A 19,431-nucleotide genomic window follows, 5' to 3' on the forward strand; every position below is an offset into this window, starting at 1 on the left:
TTTGATTTCACCATCTAAATCAATTTGCTGCATTTGATACACACTGTATTAAGAAACACACCGTTTTTAAGGTGTGTTTATTTATCTGCCTGTGTGGTGGAGTCCATCATGGTGCCTGTAGGCTCTGCAGAAAACCAGGTTTGCGCCACAGGTGGAGAAATGCATGATACTGGTGAAGAGGTTTTACCTTCTTTCCCATTTAAAAACAGAGGCAGAGCTGCATCGCATATCTATACCTTAACGACTGTTCTGGTATGGAAATCAAGGTCATTTATTTTATGTTACAGTTTGGTAATAGATGCCACATTAAACTGAAGGCGAGTAAGAGTTTCAACTTTGAAAACACACATTACCAGAGAGAGACTAGGAATATTGTTTTTGCGGCTGGAGTACATCCTTTTAAATGATATACATAATGAGTTTATAATATGCATCTGGGCTACCTCCTCTCTACTTTGATGTCTTCCAAATGGCCCGGGTGTCATCAGCAAAACATGTAGGCACTTTCCCGCCTCATTGACTCCCAAATGTATTTTAAATATCATTCCTGGTAACGCAATTATTTAAAACGCTGAACTAAACACTTACTAATGGGGAAAAAAGACAGCCACTTCGATAAATTCATTTCTCAAATGGTGGGCATTCATGTTTCGTGGGTTTTTTTCCCCCTCTGTGAAGCGGAGGCAACTCTGATGACAACAACAAAAAAAACATCAGCAGTAGTAACACCCCCTGCCCTCGCAGCCCCCCGTGGACATATTAAATCTTTGGTTTCCTCACATTACCCACCAGTAGCTGTCTCTCCAAGGTTTTGTCTGCATCGTGGTCAACCACCTTCAAATCCGGAGGCAGTGAGAGGCCGGACATCAGCAAGAGCCCTGATGAGATAGAGGCACTTCATTTATGCAATCATAAGCAATTAGTTCCCTCTGATTATGAGGCTCTTAATGCTATTTTGAGTACTGTGGCACACAGTAATACAGAACAAGATTAAACTATAGCCCTCCCTCCACACTGAGCAGTCATTTAATATACTGAGAACATAATGAAATGTACACAGTAATTACAGTAATATTAAATGCTAATGGGTTTGCAATTGGATCTGCTGTTAGTTTAAGACAGAGTCAGAGCACCCAAAGAGAGTCCAAGTTTAGAGAGAGTGTCACCATGGCATCAGAGCACCCAACTATCCATCAGGTGTTCCTTATTTTAATGATTTATGTGTTGTTTAATGTCATTCCTATCAGGAGAAGCAGAATCATGCCTGGAATTCGGACAACTTTGGGCTGGTAAGAGAAATTAATATGCAATTTGCACAGTTCAGCTCCCATCTGGGGAGCTAAAGAGAAGCCATGTCTGAAGTTTGCATTCTGGTAGTGAAATAACCGGCGGGTCACCATGGAAACATGATAAGAGAACATGAGCATGCTTAATTGGCTACTGACATTATCTAAAGAGAAGTTAGTTGCAGCATTTATGTTCTTGTCTCCTGTTTCTGATTTATCTGAGCTTATTTTAAGATCACATTGAGGTCCATTGGGAAATAATAAGGTAGGAACGCACAGCCTTTGAGTATTTGATGCCAATAAAGCACCTTTGATAGCCAATCAACACTAGTTTACTTCCATACATATGGCTCATGAGGGTCCACAACAGGACTTAGACAAGGAGCCCTGTTTGAACATCTTCCTCAGATCTTATCACAAATGCTTGAGATGTTGGTGAAGAACCTAAATGAATTTATGGAGCCTTGAATTGAACAGTAGCTCCAAACTATTCGGTGGAAGCATGATTACTTTTTCTGTACTCTTTCAGCACTGAGCCCACTACCTTTAATGTATTGTATATCGGTCTTTGCAGATTCCAATTGTCTCTCAATGCACTGATCACCACGCAAATAGCCCTCTGTTTCATCATGACAATTGAGAGGTTCATATTTCAACCTAATAGTCCTGTATAACTTTAACCATCTATCACAACCTCATTTCATTGCAGTTGCAGTTAATACGCGCTTCCCTGCCAAGTGGAACATTTTCTAATGATGCACTCTCACACGAAAACAAGGCAAGCCATCCCGGGCTCTGCATCACTCACTAATGCACCCATCCATAATGTGTTCATAGCAGTCTGCCTAAAGGAGACGGCGATGACTACCACAAGGCACGGGCATGAGAGGGGATATGGGGAAGGGTGCAAGATACAAAACCTAAATGGCCACGATAATCATGAAGAAAGTCAGTGCCATCAGAGACCATATCACCCTCATAATAACATCTGTAGATTTCATATCATTACCAAGAATACTAGGAAAAATCTGAAATGGGTATCTCAACAATAAGTCAGTGGTGGGAGACACACTTAACAGCATTATCATAGTGAGCCTGGCTTTGTAGGATGTTGATAAGTGCAGTCTAATAGGTGTATGTAAAGCCTGATGTAAACACCATCCTAATTAGAGAGACCTTTATCAGTTCCTCCATTTTATGCAGATTGAACTGGTGCAAACGCTGGTGTCATTATCCTGTAATCAAGTACTATTCAGTTCACGCTGCCGTCTTTTAAAAACCTGATTAAAATGCATAACAAGGATACAATGTTGCATTATTTCCTCTGTTAGTTTATAAATATGTCCATTTTTTAAGCTAACTGAATCATGGCCCTTGCCAGCTTTTGTATGAACCTCATCAGAGGTAAAAAAGGTTACTTTAAAAAATAGAACACCGCTGTGTGAATGTAAGGTGCTAAAAAGTTTGTGGCTCGTATGTAAACATTGTCTTTACCAGGTCTTTACAGATAGATATAAATGATTTAGGTCAACACACTGTGTCTTACCTCAGATATTAAAAAAAAAAGCAACTTCAGAAACTGAAGTAATATCTCTGTTTTAAGATCCTACATAGACACGTACATCCTGCCAGACAACTTTTATTTTTTTGTTTGACTTGTCGCAAGCGGATTATTTGGTTTGTTACTTTGGGAACGATTACCTGTATCATCTGTGATTGTATCAGTTGACTCTTGAAGCGCTCTCCCATCGCATTTATGAGGTGTCGAGTCATTGCAGACGAGTTCATTCACGAGTTGATATCCAACAAAACTACATGGCTGTACGAAACGCTGAACAGCTTTTAGTTTGAAACGACCACTTTCAAATTGAAACGACACAGGAAGTGGACGCTTCAAACTGGCCAATAGTGGCTTCATTGGTCAGTCACGCGGTTCTCAGCCAACCAATGGTTTCAGTTTATCAGTCATTCAGTGACAGACTTTCAAATTTAGGGTCTGGCTTTGCTGTTTCCGTCCGCAGCTGAAAATCAAGGAGAAATGCACCGGACTGGCAGCAACTAAATTTTGATGAAACTCAAGTTTACAGTTTCCCTTTTTTAACAGAGCAGCCACCTGTTTAATTCCCCACCTGTCAGTGCTGCTGTGCTGTCAGGAAACACAGATGCTGCGTTTGCTTTTGGATTGATAAGAGTGAATGATGATGATACCTACACATGTGGGGCAGATATGAAAATTTAAATTGAAGTGGATGACATGAAAAGTTTGATGGTAAATTTTCATCTGTGGTTTATTTAGGATGGTTTTATTATGGTCTGTATTGACTTGGCTGAAGAATATGAACTGGCTGTAGTGTAGAGTTATCAAAGTTATAGCCTACAACTCTACCACATGGAGTTAAAAGAATAATAACAAATTGCAATTGTAGTGGCAATGTTTCCAATTGGTCCAGTGTTTTATAATTCCACTTAAGTTGTCAGGATTAGTCTGAGGCTTAGGCTTGTCTTGTGTCCACAACATTAACCCTCCAACAAATGATTCCACATAGGCCTATTCACAGGCTCTCTAGTGCGTTTTGAATATTTACTAAAATGAAACACTTATAAATGATTTAACTGAATCACAGTCAAAAAAAAAAACGTACTGGCATGGTGCCTTAACAATCCGGCATCTTGACAGAAATGAAAATGTAACCTATTCAACTCTTTTGCTCCACCTATACACAACAAAAATCACCTGCGTATAACAAATGACAGCAAAAATATGAATGTATATCAATTTAAGAACATAACTACTTATTCTCTTATTTAAACAATTTAATGCATGAATTTTACCCTTATGTTTTAACCACATTACAAATGATTTTTTTAAAATAAATATTATCAGGAATCCATCACACTTAGACCATACTAAGCTTGATGACAAAAATTGTTTAGTTTCCCTATGTGCTCCAAAGAAAAATGCTGTTCAGGCTGTGCAAAAGCACAATCAAAATACATCCAGTAGGCTGTCTACTACATCAAGCGATTGATGCAGCTGTATGGTCACTTTAAAGGCTTCAGTTTGTGATGATGTTGAACTCACTACACAGAGAGGTGTTTCTGTTTTATAGCTAATATCAATGGGATGGACAAGATAATATAACTCAACATAATGGAGTACAGTTAAACAGTATCACAAACTGCAGCCTCCAAAATGATGAGTCAAATTGACACTCATCTAAAACAGTTACACAGATTTGAATCATCAGGAGGAATTGTTGCATAACTGAACCTAAAAAGCTGCTGACTGAGTGTAAAGGCAGATCTTAAGTGAATGATTAATGCAGCATCATACTGATTTCATGCATGTGCATTATTTTTCTTTACAGTTTGTTTCACCAAGTACTGTACCCCTTCTATAGTTTATTTTCTGAGCCCCTGATTCTATTTAATTGAAGTTGCAGCTGCAGAGCCCCCCTGTATGAATCTGACAATATTCTTGTCGGTGATATAGCCTTAACAGATGTGCAATGACCCCATCTAGTGGTTGATATTAATGGATTTATCACTATGAAAAAAATGGTTGAAAAATGGCAAGAAAAAAAAAAATCAGCTATCTCTGAATTTATTGAAATGACCAGTCTGCAAAACAATTCGAGTGAGGTGAAGTCTTCACTTGGAGCTGGTGTACTTGGTGACCGCCTTGGTGCCCTCGGACACGGCGTGCTTGGCCAGCTCCCCGGGCAGCAGCAGTCTCACCGCGGTCTGCACCTCTCTGCTGGTGATGGTGGAGCGCTTGTTGTACTGAGCCAGGCGGGACGCCTCTGTGGCAATGCGCTCAAACAGGTCGTTCACGAAGGAGTTCATGATGCTCATGGCTCTGCTAGAAATCCCTGTGTCGGGATGAACCTGGACACGGGAGGGGGAGGGGGGGAGAGGGGTCGTTAACTAATTTTTACAAGACAGAGCAGGCAAAGGAAAAGCCAAACTCAGCGGCGCACGTTCTTCTTCACCCACCTGCTTCAAAACTTTATAGATGTACATGGCGTAAGTCTCTCTCCTTTTCACTTTTCTTTTCGTCTTTTTCTCGCCTGAACTCTTCCCCTTCTTTTTGGATACATCATTAGTCATTTTTTTTTTTTTTGCACCGTCAAAATGCAGTGACTATCCCGGCTTTCTGGCTCATGGCCAGCTGTTTATGTAGCTTGTCTTAATTAGGGACTAATTGAGTTCACCTGCTTTGGTTTTGGAGCGGACAGACTGACGCTGCGCATCAAGATACATATCAATATTGACAGTAAGAACTGTTGCCAGGAGCCCTCACAAATGTGCTAAGTTTATGCAGGTTGGTAGTGTTTGTTTGTATTGTTTTGTATTGGAGTTTTGCACAGTTAAGAGGTTGAGGTGTACTTGCAGCAGGTTACACCATTGCACCTAATAATGGTGTCCACTTGGTGGCACACTTACATAAATTTTAAATGGCTCAATATATGTTTCAAAGTGGGGTTGTATGTCTACATTACATTCCTCTTTAATCCACTTTAATCCTCTTTGTAGCTTGTGTAGATCTTAAAATATATCAGACCTACATGTACGCTTAAATATCATTACATTTTCCAGACAACACTTTTGAAACGCATTTGCAGTATTGTACAGTGTCCAGGTATTGATCCACATGTACTGCTTTTAGATAGATAAAAGTGCACTGAGGCCATTTCATATTAAGAATTGATGGTATTATTATGAGCCAGGCTGGATTAAAGCATTCACCACAGCCCCAAAAGCCCCAGGTTCATTTGGTCCAGTTTAGTTTGTCTCAGCCAGACAAAACTAATTTTGCACGAGTAAAGTGTCGGCCTCAGTGGGTCAGCGGTTAGAACTGCTGCAAGGGGGGTTTATGGCGTCTTTCTGTGTGAGGGTTATTGGAGTTCAAATGTTCTCCCCATACCTGTGTGAGTTTTCTCCAGATGCTCCAGATTCCTCGTCCCACAGTCGAAAATATGCATGTTGGGTTGACTCTAAATTTGCCCAGAGGTGTATGTGATTCACTCCAGCTAAAAGGGAAGGGAAGTATAGCAAATGGATGGATGGAAAGTTTAGTCTTGATTTCCCTCAATTATTTAATTGAAACTGTATTTATTTGGTGCATGAACTGTTTTGTGTCTAAACACAATCTGACTTTTCTGTAACTGCAAAGGCCAAGCAGTTTTTTTTTTTTTTAGATTTGCCCAAATGACTTGTTTATAAAGTAAAATGTAGGCATATAACTCCAACATATCCTTTTGTCACATAAAAATTCAGATGCTATCTATACGACTTACTTTGCATCAGTAAGTGCACAGTGCGTGGAGCTCATAATAGAGGTGACACTCAGTAGGTTTTTCTCTGCTGATGTTGTGCACAGAATATATTTCAGTCTTAGCAGGTGTTAGTGTGACGTGTGATTGTGGTAATTGGGCTGTTTGTTTAGTAAAGGCGTGTTTACATCTCTTAGCCTGTGTTTGATTCTGGACTTTTAATAGAACATCCTGATACATGGAATATTTTCATGCTGATAATAGGCCTTTATTTATTTGAGGCATTCTTGTTGTTTTTTTGGGATGAAAACTTGAGCACCTAAGTTAGCTCTGACTTTTGTAGTCAATTAATAGGATATTGAAGGACCAACTAGAAGCTGCTGCGATTATAAAACATGTCAGCAATCACTACATGCTTTTTTTTAATTCTTTTTTTTTTTTTTTTATCTTTAAAGCAAGGCTTTTTACTTTTTATTTCTTAAATCCCACAGTGTTATTGCATTTTTCTGATTTGGGTTGGACAATATCTCCTTCACATAGCAATAAGATATTACCTCCCACTGACACACTACTGAAAATGTTGGACAGTGATACAATTTAAAGATTTATCCTGTTAGTGTTTACTGGAGGTCCCAGCTCCTGTATCACCAGCATTTTATCTGTTTGATCGATGAGATCCAAGGCACCGGAAGCAACTGAACACAAATTATACCTTTTATCATTGTCAAACATCTCTCTCAATGGTAAAGCTCTGTGTGAGGCTCATTTATTTATGTCATACCAAAGCATGCCACAGTTTTATTGGCTTTAAACGTGCTATTGAGGTTCCACGCAGTTTTTGAGATGCATCCATACAATTTGTATTCTCATAATAGGTGAGTGGAAAACTCTCTTTCCATCAAGTAGGCACCTTGTTGATTGTGAAGTGAATACAATAGCTTCATGATGGAAGACTTTTTTCTTTGTCTTTTTTTAAAACTTCCAGTGAGCTGCAGGTATTTAGATTTCTGTCTGTCATATAGTCCACAAAATTAAATCTACTCACTAAAATACCAACTTCTATACAGCTGTGCTCTTTATATATATTATAGATATATTTGGCCTTGGCAATGTTAAATATTTCGATGCACAGCAGAAAAGAAAAACCCATCCATATTATTTGTCCTCAGTTTTTACTTCTCAAACACTTCACAGACTCTCTTATTTAATTCTGATTTCATGTATTTTTCTATTTGAAATGGGTACATTTGTGTTAATCAATGACAAATCAGTGTTGCCATTTGAGTATCTCATTAGTGCCAAATCTCCCCATAGAACTCTACATTGCCAAACCTGGGTTCAGGGTCCTGGTCTTTTTCTGCCTCTGTCAATTTTGTCCTCCACAAGCACACATTGAACCGTAGATTACATCTGAATAGGCTCTTATCTCAGACAGCATTTATGCAAGGTCATTTTTGCGGCAGCTGCCACACACATTTATAAGCATCCATTGGTGATGAAGTCCGTCTTTTTCTCTTGTTGTCCGGCAGATTTTTGCTGTCTGTTGTTTCATCTGTGAAGAGAAGATGGGGAAAAAAGGTGTGTGTGTGTGTGTGTGTGTGTGTGTGTGTGTGTGTGTGTGTGTGTGTGTGTGTGTGTGTGTGTGTGTGTGTGTGTGTGTGAAAACGTCTGCTACCTCACTACGTCTGTCTGACAAAAATGTTGTTTATCTCTTTCATATCAACATATTGCTTAAGGCTATGAGAAGTGTGTATTTTATGTTAGATTTTTTTCTGCACTGTTTGTAGCTTAGTAGAACAAAGCTCAGTTTGATACCTGCTGTGATTACTCTGTAGTATGCACAGGTTCATTCGCAATACAAATATACCAGGTTGTGTTTCTGTGTAAATACCCCACACTCCTTCCAATGTTAGGGGTTTTTAATTTTGCACTTTATTGACTGAGTTCAGAACCTTGACGACAAAACAGCTTTAAGTTTGTTAGTTAACAGCCAGGAACACGGTTTGCTGATGTATCAGCAGTTGCCAACAAAATAGTTGTCTTTAAATTCCTAATATGGGCTAAACACATCTAAACTAGACTGGAGTTTTACCTTGAAATTCTTACTCAATGACAATCATTGGCTTTTTTTTCTCTGTCATAATTAAAATACTGTTATGAATGTGCTTGTGCAAGCTGCTGAACACTGTATATGGGAAGACAAAGTGCTTCGAGGTTGGGTTAGTTCTAAAGGATTGCATTTTCAGGCTATTATGTCTTTGTACCTGTGGTGCTCAGTCCAGTGCAGTGTTGCATCTCTGCTGCTTCATTCTTTCGCATCATGATATATGTGCTCTTAAATGTCAGCCGCTGAAATGCCACGTTCACTTCCTACCAGGGTAAGCTGCTCTCTGAGATGCTTGCCAAATCTGCATAACTTGGGCATCACAGAGAATGACTTATTGTAGTTGCTCCTTTTTTCTCTGCATAATATCTGGGTGGTTTGCATGATTTGTGCTGAACTGTTGTATTTATAGCACCTTACTTGATATCCAACACTATGTAGATTTATATGGTGAGACTGGCAACAATAGTGCTGCACTGTTTTCACCTTCACTTGTAAAAGTAGGTTGAACTTTTGCTCAGAGTCCAGTGTTTTGCCAAAGGTTTTGCAGGCCATTTTGTTGACTCACATTGTTTGTGAATATGCGTTGTGTACCGTCCAAAATAAACTATAACAATCACCCTGACATTCTGGTTCAGTCACAGCCAAACTGATACAAATACAGCATCTCTGTTTCATAGCTTTTGGTCACATTTCTGACCATGTTCAACACTAGTATGCGTGTTATCCCTGATAAAGCTTTGTAGATTCCACAAAAGGTTTCTTGGAAAAAATAAATCGGACTTACGCATAACATTAAACTGTTAACTTTTATGCTTAGTGTTTATACTAAGTATGATCAAAAGTGTAGGACAATGAAAGAGCATGGATTGTGGTTAAGAGGACATATACATTTTGTAGTAGTGATTTAGCAATTGCAGTATAAACTCCAAATGCAGTCTTGTTTAGTTTGCTTTTGGGTTCACTTGCCTGTGGATGATTTGGCAACTAAAAGAGTAATTTCCCATGTTTTAATGCCTCTTTGTTCGTTGGAGGACGGTAGTGACTCACTAGTGTCTAGGCAGTCTGCCCTCAGTTCAGTGTTATACTAAAATCTAGGACCACCAGTGTTTAGTATGGTTGGTTGGAGTGGGTTTTTACAGTTTGGTAGAATTTACATGCTCTTGTCCTGCTGTAAGTTAGTAGTTGTTTTTCATATAGCTGACGATTGTAAAGTTAGATTGTGTGTGCCCAGTAGTTAATGGACCAAAAATGGCGATTGGTTAAGCCTAGGGTACAGCCACTTTATCAAGACCAGTGTAGCAAGAAAACAGCCACGGCAAAATCGTACATCGACTGCAGTTAGAATGTTATTCAGTATGGTTTGTGTTGTCATGAGCTGCACTAAGCAAGGTCAGGTTGCCTGGTGTGTTTGCTGCATAAAATTGCTTCAGTTTGGTAAATAGATAGATGACGAACTAATCGAGCCCGTCATATGCAGCTTTCCTAACTGCTCTCAACTGTGTATCAACAAACGGCAAACTAAACATATTTACACTGCTAGTGAAGTTATAAAGAGGTGTGCTGTGTAAAGAAATTCAGCCCTGAACTCATCAGCTGGGACCAAGCGGCAACCAGCGGCGACGTCATCCATCAGCCATTATGTTCGGAATTTGGCCGGCGCCATCTTGCTAGTACTGATTGTTTTGGAGCTGGTAGTGACCATACTTGGGCGAGCTAAGGGGGAGCGATACTATGTCCCGCCCACCGATAGCCGTGACCTGACTGCATCACAGGCCTGTCAATCAAACATCACACAGACACCCACTGATAGTGTGCACAGCTGTTCGCTCACCAATTTAAAAGAAACATTGCGAGTTCAGCATCGGACTTTTACTCGCCAAGAGCTGTCTCTAGCGGTGGAAAGCAACAGCAATGTTGTTCCATCTTGGGACGGGGAATGTGGCATTACCACACAAGACAGGCTGGCGCTCGCTGGTTAGCATGTTTGTCAATCTTTTTTCAATTACATTTTTTACAGATTGCCCCTTTGAACCATTATTTATCATGGGAAAAACAGGTTGTCCTGAATGTTAATTTAATGCTGACAAACATAGTTGGACTAGTTATTATGATACAGTCATTAAGTTGTGTCAGTTTTTACACATAGTCCACAGCCTAGGGGTGTTTGGGGCCTACAAATCTGTCAAAACATTAGCTGATAGTTAAAAGTCAAATTCAAAGGGCCCTTTAAAGAGAGTGCAGTGCTTAGCAGCGCCTCAAATATTACCCTTCCTTATTAATATGCACTGCATTATGCTGTGCATTCTACCATCCACTTGAAAGCCAATTACTGTTGAAAAGTCCACCACTTTCATCCCTATAATCTGCAACAACAGGCGTACCTGCTTGTATGAATTTGGAATTTAACTTGGCTAATGTTTATGCGGGAGACCGTCACCAAAATGTAAAGAGAACAGAAATAAATACAGCATGAAGCATGAAGAAAGAGTATATGCATTCTATTACTGCACATGGAAATAAAATACAGATTTATGCATCCGTGACACAAAAAAAATCACTAAAACCTAAATTTATAAAGATGCAAGGTGCGTGAAAGTGTTTAGTTTTTTTTCATTTGTTATTTTTTTTTTGAGTTGCTAATACAAGTTAACTTCATTAATCTGGAAGCATCTTACAGTGTTCCTCCTGTTTGAATATTATAAAACGAGAAGAATTTACTGACAAATATCGCTTGTGGATTTGTAAAAAAACAGAAGTTGATGTGTCTGTTCTGGAGTGAAGGAAGAGTCACCCACTGTGCGGTTGTTAACGGTACATCTCCAGCAGATGAGCTAAGTCTCTCTGCTGCAGCGTACGTACGGGGGAAAGCAATCATTATCCCAAACGCTGTGCAGATGCGGGGCCTTCAAAACGAAGCAGACGATACAGCACAGACTGAGATATTTTTTTTGCTCCGCTGCAGTTGGTTAACGTTGTGTGAAGTGCTGCAGTGTGTGTTGTTCAGCCGGTTTCATTTGTGGGTGCTGGAGTTCAGCGCTCTCCTCCACTTGTCTGTCGTTTATTGATTTACAAAGTATTCTAAAAAGATCATCCCTTCTAGGTTAATTGTTATGTCATTAAATGCCCCCTAACACGTTCCTTTTTTGAAGATATTACAAGATAAGTCTGGCATGTGCATGCTGCAGATCATCCTGATGTTGCACCTTCCCCTCAAAGTGGAGTTTCACCTTTTTTCTTCTGTCAACACAAATGTATCGACTATTATCACAAAAATCGTTTTTTGACATTTGGTAATTGATTCACATTCGTAGTGGATGGCAATCACAATTCTTACGTGAAACTATTTTTTCATCCCCTCAGAAGTTAGTACTGACAGGACACCTTATATCAGGGGCCCATTAGGTCAAGTTATTGTCAACTCAGAACAAACAAGTCAAGTTCTTAGAGATGAGCATGGCTGTGGGTTGAGTAACGTGTGTTTTTCTAGATCATTTCTTTTCAGCAAACACAGAAATTGGTTATGCTTGTTCTTCTCTTTACATATAAAGCCCCTAATGACCAACCTCCATCACATCTTAAAGACCTCAGAGTACCGTGATTCCCTATCAGTAATGGTTTCTTGTCACTGTGCACTAGTATGTATAAAGTACCAGGAGCACTTTCTGTTTCAGGACATCATGTCACTACTTGATGAAGGATTTTTAGTGTGGCAGTGATTTTATCAACAACACTGACTCCCCTGGCACTGTTTGTGAATGAAGACATATTAAAACTCAGTGAAGGTCTAATATGTTAAATGTGCTCAGTATCATCCATCACTGTGTTTTTTTTTTAGCACATTAACCATCATCAGTCATGACTGTTAATACAAAGGAGCGCTGCTGAATTTGATACCTTTTAACATATGGAGGAAATAGCAAGCCTTGAATCAAGCCAGACCACCTGTATTTTCAAACATCTTAGTCAGTGACATTTTGACAGGGGAAAGAATTGAATACATTTTAGGTGTCAAGATGTTGCGGGTTATTAAAGCGGCTTGATCCTGTTTTGATTTTCGTGTAGACAGCTTTTGGGTGAAAGTCAAAAAGGCGTAACCTTGTAGTTTTGAGAATGTAATACCTCAGACACTCCACTGATGGAAATGTTTTGAGTCTTGGCGATCCATGCCAGGTCAAAAATATTGGATTAGGTGCCATCAAAACCACAACAGTCTTTTACTTCAGGCATCGTGTTACATGTCCTTCTCTGAGAATTTTTTTTAAAAAGCATCTCACCTGTAACACTGTGTGGTTGACATTGCCTTTCTCGGTGTGCATATTAAATGTTTCTTGTAGTTATATGTGAATTGCGCACCTCTGTAGTATCGTGGGTAGTGGTTGCTAAGGCCTCTGTGCTTGGTTACTAGGGCAGAATATTGATTCAGTCCTTAAGTGCTGTGGTCAAATCCTTGGCAGTTCACCTATTGTTATGATAATAAGTCATCTCCTCGTAGCCAATGAGTTATAATCGTGTTTGGTCCTCTGAGAAATTAAAAGGTTTCTCAGGATGGTGCGGTGAACTTTTAACCCCACTAAAATCCCCAACTCCATTACTGGTCAAGCCTGAAACTCTGATGTGGTCACACACTGAACCATATCCTCAGACTGCTTTAGCCAAAATGTGAAATGCTTTTGGGATTACACCGCTGCTTGGAACCACAAAAATATGGACATATTTTTTGCATGCTGTCAAAAATAAATGACAAAATTCAAAGATCTAAATTCAGATTAATTAGTCACATTTAATAATGAAGAAATGGGTTAAACCGAAAACACATTTTTGTGTATTCCTTGTGTGCGTTGTTGTGAAAAGGGTAAATGGGGACATTTCTGGAACACCATTTACCTCTTATTATACATACCAATGTAATAAACATGCAACCTGTGGCGTTCTTTGTGAGCCAGCATGTTGACGATGGAGGAGCTGTAGGAGCAGATTAGAGAACAATAACAAAGCGAAGGTGGTGTCCAGATTGAGAGACTTCCCCTGTGAGCACAGACACACAAGCAAAGCAGCCATTCAGCAGCGGGATGGATCCTGACTACTAAAGAGGAAGAGGGAGAGAGAGAGATCGAAAGAGAGAGAGAGCAAGAAATGGGGGAGTGGTGGGAGAGAGAGAGAGGAAGCGAGCAAGAGCGTGAGAGGCTCCACACGGCAGAATATAAATCTGTATGTTAACCGGACTAAAGCTTGGGGTCTTAAAGCCGCTTTAGTGGTTACGCTGGTGGGGGGTGACCACAAAGCATCAAGAGGTGGTCTTCCCTATTAAATGAGGATCTGTGCAAATAAGGAAGTGGAACCCGTGGAATCTGTGAACGCCGGTTGTCAAGCACAGTGGTGGGCTGGTCGGAGGTCTCTGACCCCCTCATTTTCGTTTCTGGAAGAAAAGAGACGCGCGAAAGAGACACGAGAGAAAAAGGAAGGTGGCTGCGAGGGACCAGTGAGCCATTTCTCTCTTTATTACCTTCATTCACAAAACCATCGCATCCCATTATCACAGCGATGTAGAGGTATTCTCTACGATTGGAGGAGGAAGGGTCCCATTGACTGCTGAGGCTTAGCACCTCTCTCCAACGCTAGCCCTTTTCATTGCAGTCCCCCCCCCCCTCTTCATCTCTCGCCTCTATCCTTACGTCTGCTATTTTCTCTGTTCTCTCTTTTCTTGTCCCTCGTATTCTTGTTCCTTTTCACACCACTCAGGAATCAGGAGGCATTGCGTTTTGGTAGAAGTGGGTGTTTCTGTCATTGTGTTTGGTGCCGCTACAAAGGACAAATGGGCAGGGAGTGTGAGAGGCAGCTTTGGATATAATCAAACAGCAGCCTGAAAGGAAAAAGGGGGGAACCTGGGACTACAGGAACAGCTGACAACCAATGGAATGCGAACTGTGATGAAAAGAAAATTGTTACAGAGACTGACAACCATTTTAAGGTAGCTATTTATTGAGACCATTGCCACTTCTTGAGGGACTAAAGCAGCAGTGTGCCAAACTAACACTGCCGGCTGGATTCTGCTGTTCCTGTTGCTAAGCAAAGTCTCGAACCTGAAGTTCTTGGGGAGACAGGACTGAGCATCACTCTACAGCCATGAAAGGAAGCTCAGAGGAAAGCATTGAGAGCGTCAGGCCGTCCAACCTGCAGGCTTTTGCTAACATATCCACCCTACATGGCATGAGTCACATATTCGCTTATGGGCACATGACATTCCGTCGATTTCTTTGGACTCTGTCATTTCTGGGTTCACTAGGCTTACTGATGCTGGTCTGCATGGACCGAGTGTCATATTATCTGGAGTATCCTCACGTCACCAAGCTAGACGAGGTGGCGGCAACAAACCTCACCTTCCCAGCAATTACCTTCTGTAACCTCAATGAGTTTCGCTTCTCCAAAATCACCAGAAATGACCTCTATCATGTGGGGGAGCTCTTGGCCCTCCTCAATAATAACTACCAAATAGCCAACCCACACTTGGCTGAGCCCGAGGTTCTGGCTGCCCTAAAGGATAAGGCAAACTTCCAGAACTTCAAGCCCAAACTGTTCAACATGACTGATTTCTATAACCGAACAGGTCATGACATCAATGACATGCTGCTGCAGTGCACCTTTCGAGGAGAGGATTGCTACCCGGTGAACTTCACAACAGTAAGTAGCCAGGCGTGCGTGCTCATATCTTACACTGTGCAGAATTACAGCATGTTGTCTGCTGTTCTATTTCCTGACAGATCTGACAGTCTGTCGCTTTCTGTTATGTTCAGATTCACTTCCAGCGTGACTTGTGCAGTTTATTTGAAGTAGATTCCTGGCTTCAATACATTTGCTACTCTAAGATACACCAGTGTTAATGTTGTGGTTGTTAAGTGGTCTGAATGCCAAGTAAAGCTGTTGTTCTCAGTGTTGCATTGTGTTCTGTAGTGGATGCTTATGCCAAGAGCAAGTAATGCAAGTAAAAGTTGTGATGAGGGGAAGGTCCTAAGATGAAATGCTGCCATTACTTGCTCAGCATGGCTTCCAAGAGGGCAGAAAACATTTTGTTTGCGGATGTGTGTATTTTGAGGAGAGACTTTTCTTCCAGGGGGTCAGATTGAAGGTTTCATCAGGCACGCAGGTCTTTGTTTTGGCAAAACTGACAGATGCTTTCATAACATTTTTCAAATTGAGGTTTATAGCTGATTATTATTATGTCGTAAAGTTGGGGAAACTGTGTCTGATTTCATTATCTTTGTCCATTGTTTATTTTAATCATTCATATATTCATCAGTGCGGCTGTAAGTTGTCTGTTTCAAATAAGTGATTTCTCAATTGTCACTGGAAACAATGTAATTTCAAAAAAGAAAAATTCTTCTAAAGGGTGTAGATTAGAAATCGTTCAGAAAAGGTGCTATGGTGCCGAGTTCACCGGGCTTTCATACTCTGCTTTGATTCATTCTACACTCCATTTGGCAATCACGCATATCTCTTGATTCACTGTGTAGTATGAATGAAGTTTACTCAAACTGTTCAGTGTTTTCTTTTGGTTGTGTTACCAGTAAATCCTCATTCATTTAAAGACATTGCATGTGGTTGATGAGACAAAATCAATTCCCGATGAGGGAGAACTGAAAATAGACATAGTAACATGAACTTGGCCCTCTCCATTGTTTCATGTGCTGATTAAAAAGATCAGAATAAATTATTTAAAGCGGCGATCAGGATCTAGGTGATATTCTGCTGCTGCATTATTATGTACACCATAAAATCTATTTTTAAAGCATGACAGAGAGTTTGGCTTTAGACTATTTTGGTTATCATTTCCCTGTGGTTTACCTAAAATTTGTACATATTACGATTATTCTCAAAACATTATCAAGCTGTTTAATCACTATTAGCCGTTTTACTTGAGTGCAATACAGACCCAAAGAGCAGCAAGCAAAGCTTTTCTTAGCTTACTCTGGATTGCCCATTGTTTTATTTGAACAAGAATATCGCAAATTAGCCAGTAAATGAATAGAAATAAAGATGAAGCCTATGTATAGGCAGTCCTGCAATATTACTTGTTTCTGTTTCACCTCAAATTATTTTTTGTTACTCTAACTCATGTCTGTGTCCTATAGCCCACCTCTTGTCGTGAAGTGTAGGTTCGATGGAGTAACAGCTAACTTACTTATCTCGCGATTGAGTATATCCACTCTCAAAAATACAATTGCTTATCTACGTTATATCTTTAATCAACCCTGAAAGAAATCCCCCCCAGAAGGCCAGTTTTTAAGTGACTGACTCTACTATCTTCAGAGTTGATCAAAGCTCCTCTCTGCTGTAGAAGGAGATAAAACACTAATTTAATATTTCTTTTCAATTTGTTTCGGAAATATATTGCAAATTGGGAATGCTTTCATTTGCATGTTTGTTTCCAAGCAGCACTCAAGAGTGTCTTGAGAAACAAGTCATTCATGGGAAGCTAATTGCTGTTGTATTACTTGATGGAAAATGCTTACAGCGTCAAATGAGCTAGTAGAAAAGTTGCATGAATTTGGTCATGCTGCACGTTGACTTGTTGAGAAAATGTGGTGTTCTGTGAACTTTCACCTGGCCAAGAATGAATGGCATCAGATTTGAGGATTCTTGTCTATACTCATTAATCATTGAGGCATGTTTGGTTGGAGAGGTTAAAGCAGCGCCACACCATGCTGCATTATGTTCTCGGCGTGCACATTTTTTTTGTCAGAACTTGGATGAGTGCCAGTATGCTATACCCATCTAGCAGAGTGTTTGGTGCTGTATCTGATAATGATCTCATACAACTAACTGGAAGCACGGCTGCTTGCTCAGTAATAGAGTAACTGAGTTCATAACTAGCATCAGAGGAGAAAACACAGCCAGTATACTGTTTATTAGAAATTTTGAGCAGAAAACACAAAATCAACACATGTTCATAATGTAGCAGGTTGTATTTAGTTGACTTTATCTACTAATATGTGTTCATGTTGTTATCTTATCCAAACACAGAATCACTATTCACCGGCAGTATACCGATATTTAGACGACTACAACAGGAAATTTTCAATTATTCAAATTCCCCCACAGACATGTTGAGAAGAAGATTTACAATGCAAAGGACTGTGGGAGTGATGAGCTTTGACCTTGAATAAATGAAGGAAGAATTCCATTAAGTCTGGGTTATGATGCAGTTGGGAAGCAAAGCATTAAAAATGTTTTGCATTGTAATAGATGGGTGGGCAAGGGGAGAAAGGCAATTTGTATTTTGAATGCCATTAACCACTTTAATCCCTTGTAATGATTTTATGGCGCATGTGTTACCAATTTCATGAAAATTTGGATGTTCCTTGTTGCCCATGCATGGCCCGATTTATGGAACCTTTTTGCATCAGTGGTTGAAGTTTAAAATAAACAATCAAAGTTGTCAAAACATTATGTTTCCAAGGAAGTTAGCTCTCACGATGTTGGTTTTCAGGGTGCTTTCACACCTCCCTTGTTTGGCCCAGGTCTTCAAACTTTTCAGTTTGGTCATTACCCAAATACCAGGTGTGAAAGGTGCCTCAGACCATGGTCTGGACCAAAGGACCAAAATTTGGTCTAACCAAAAGAGTTGGTCTGAGTCGTTTGCAGTGTGAAAACACTTTTTTTTTGTGTCATGCGAGTTCTTCAGTGTGCTCGCTGAATTACATTGTGAAACTGAAACTAATCAGCTCGAATGTAAATAAGGTAACTACAACATGGACCTGGGTTCAGACCTTGGTCTGGACTTTCAGGTGTGAAAATACCTTTAAGCTGTCCGAACTGCATGTTGGATGGTTGGATAGAGTCACAAACCATCACGCCTTTCTGGACAATGCTGGATAGGAGGTGTTTGTGTCAGGCATCATTGGTCAGTTTCCGAAATCAATGGTCCGACATTCACACCCACTTGATGCTGGCCAGTGTAAAAGGGACCAGCAGACCCAGCCATTGTACTCCTCATTCTGGCTTTCTACTTGTTATTTGCCATACAAATATGTCACGTGCACAATCTGATGCAGCACTATCAACGTTTTCATGGCGAGATCATCTGAAAATGTGCAGAGTTATCCTAATTTTTTATTTCTCTTGTCTAGTCTTTTCACATATACACACCTATTAACTTTTCAGACTGCACATTATCAGAACTAAACTATAACCCAGCTCTTACATCTGGATGAGCTGAATCAGTTTTAAAATAATCTTGTAAATTCTGTTACATTGATTCTTATGTTTAAATTCATTCCAATGAGATGTTAAGTACTAAAAGGGTGAAGGATATTAACACAAATTTGTTGTTAAAGTGTAAAAATCTACCTTCTGGCCTGAATTGAACACGAGTAGAATTAACCGTATTTTCATTTTGAGATTTTGCCACCATATCAACAGGAATCCACTTACAAAGTTGAATTTAACACACTGAGGATTATATTTATTTGTACAGCACATTTATATTTTTAGGATATATTAAAGCTTAAATGGCAGTGTTCAAGAAAGTGACCTTTATCAATATGTATTTATTGACTTGCTGTGACTCTGAAAGACCTATGACTAACACTATGTAAATGGAACCTCAGTCGATGATAGACTGGAGCAAGTGAACAAGAGGTTGATTATCATAATCTGGTGGTGTGGATGTAGTGCTCCATTCTTATGTCTTGGCAGGTCATGACAAGTCCCTCTGGCCTACATTTCTGCCCATTTCTTACAGTGTGTAAAATCAGTATTCATCATC

The 19,431-nt window shown here is 39.9% G+C and overlaps 2 protein-coding genes across 4 annotated transcripts in view; one reads left to right on the forward strand and one right to left on the reverse strand.

The window, feature by feature from the left end:
- Positions 1-4,937: 4,937 nt before the first annotated feature.
- h2bk1 (H2B.K variant histone 1) lies at positions 4,938-5,396 on the reverse strand. Its single transcript, XM_069158041.1, has 2 exons — positions 5,283-5,396; positions 4,938-5,174 (listed from the first exon to the last, which is right to left on the reverse strand). The coding sequence occupies exons 1-2, from the start codon at positions 5,394-5,396 to the stop codon at positions 4,938-4,940; spliced, it is 351 nt and encodes a 116-aa protein (XP_069014142.1).
- Positions 5,397-13,770: 8,374 nt separating this feature from the next.
- asic1c (acid-sensing (proton-gated) ion channel 1c) overlaps positions 13,771-19,431 on the forward strand; it is an 85,708-nt gene continuing 80,047 nt past the window's right edge. For 2 of the 3 annotated variants that reach the window (XM_069157553.1, XM_069157554.1), the window contains exon 1: positions 14,056-15,347. In XM_069157553.1, the coding sequence (XP_069013654.1) occupies positions 14,793-15,347 (555 nt within the window). In that variant the 5' untranslated portion in view covers positions 14,056-14,792. Of the gene's footprint in view, positions 15,348-19,431 lie in introns of all 3 variants that reach the window. The other variant, XM_069157555.1, reaches the window with a different exon arrangement.

Source organism: Embiotoca jacksoni, unplaced genomic scaffold, assembly GCF_022577435.1.
Source record: "Embiotoca jacksoni isolate LCO1_2020_lvr unplaced genomic scaffold, fEmbJac1.0.p SCAF_22, whole genome shotgun sequence".
NCBI classification, from domain to species: Eukaryota; Metazoa; Chordata; class Actinopteri; family Embiotocidae; genus Embiotoca; species Embiotoca jacksoni.

Excerpts from the sequence above, each read along its gene's own strand:
- h2bk1 (XM_069158041.1), bottom strand. The coding sequence starts at position 5,396 with ATGACTAATGATGTATCCAAAAAGAAGGGGAAGAGTTCAGGCGAGAAA. Across the intron at positions 5,175-5,282 it reads TCTATAAAGTTTTGAAGCAG|GTTCATCCCGACACAGGGAT; the intron begins GTGGGTGAAGAA and ends TCCCGTGTCCAG.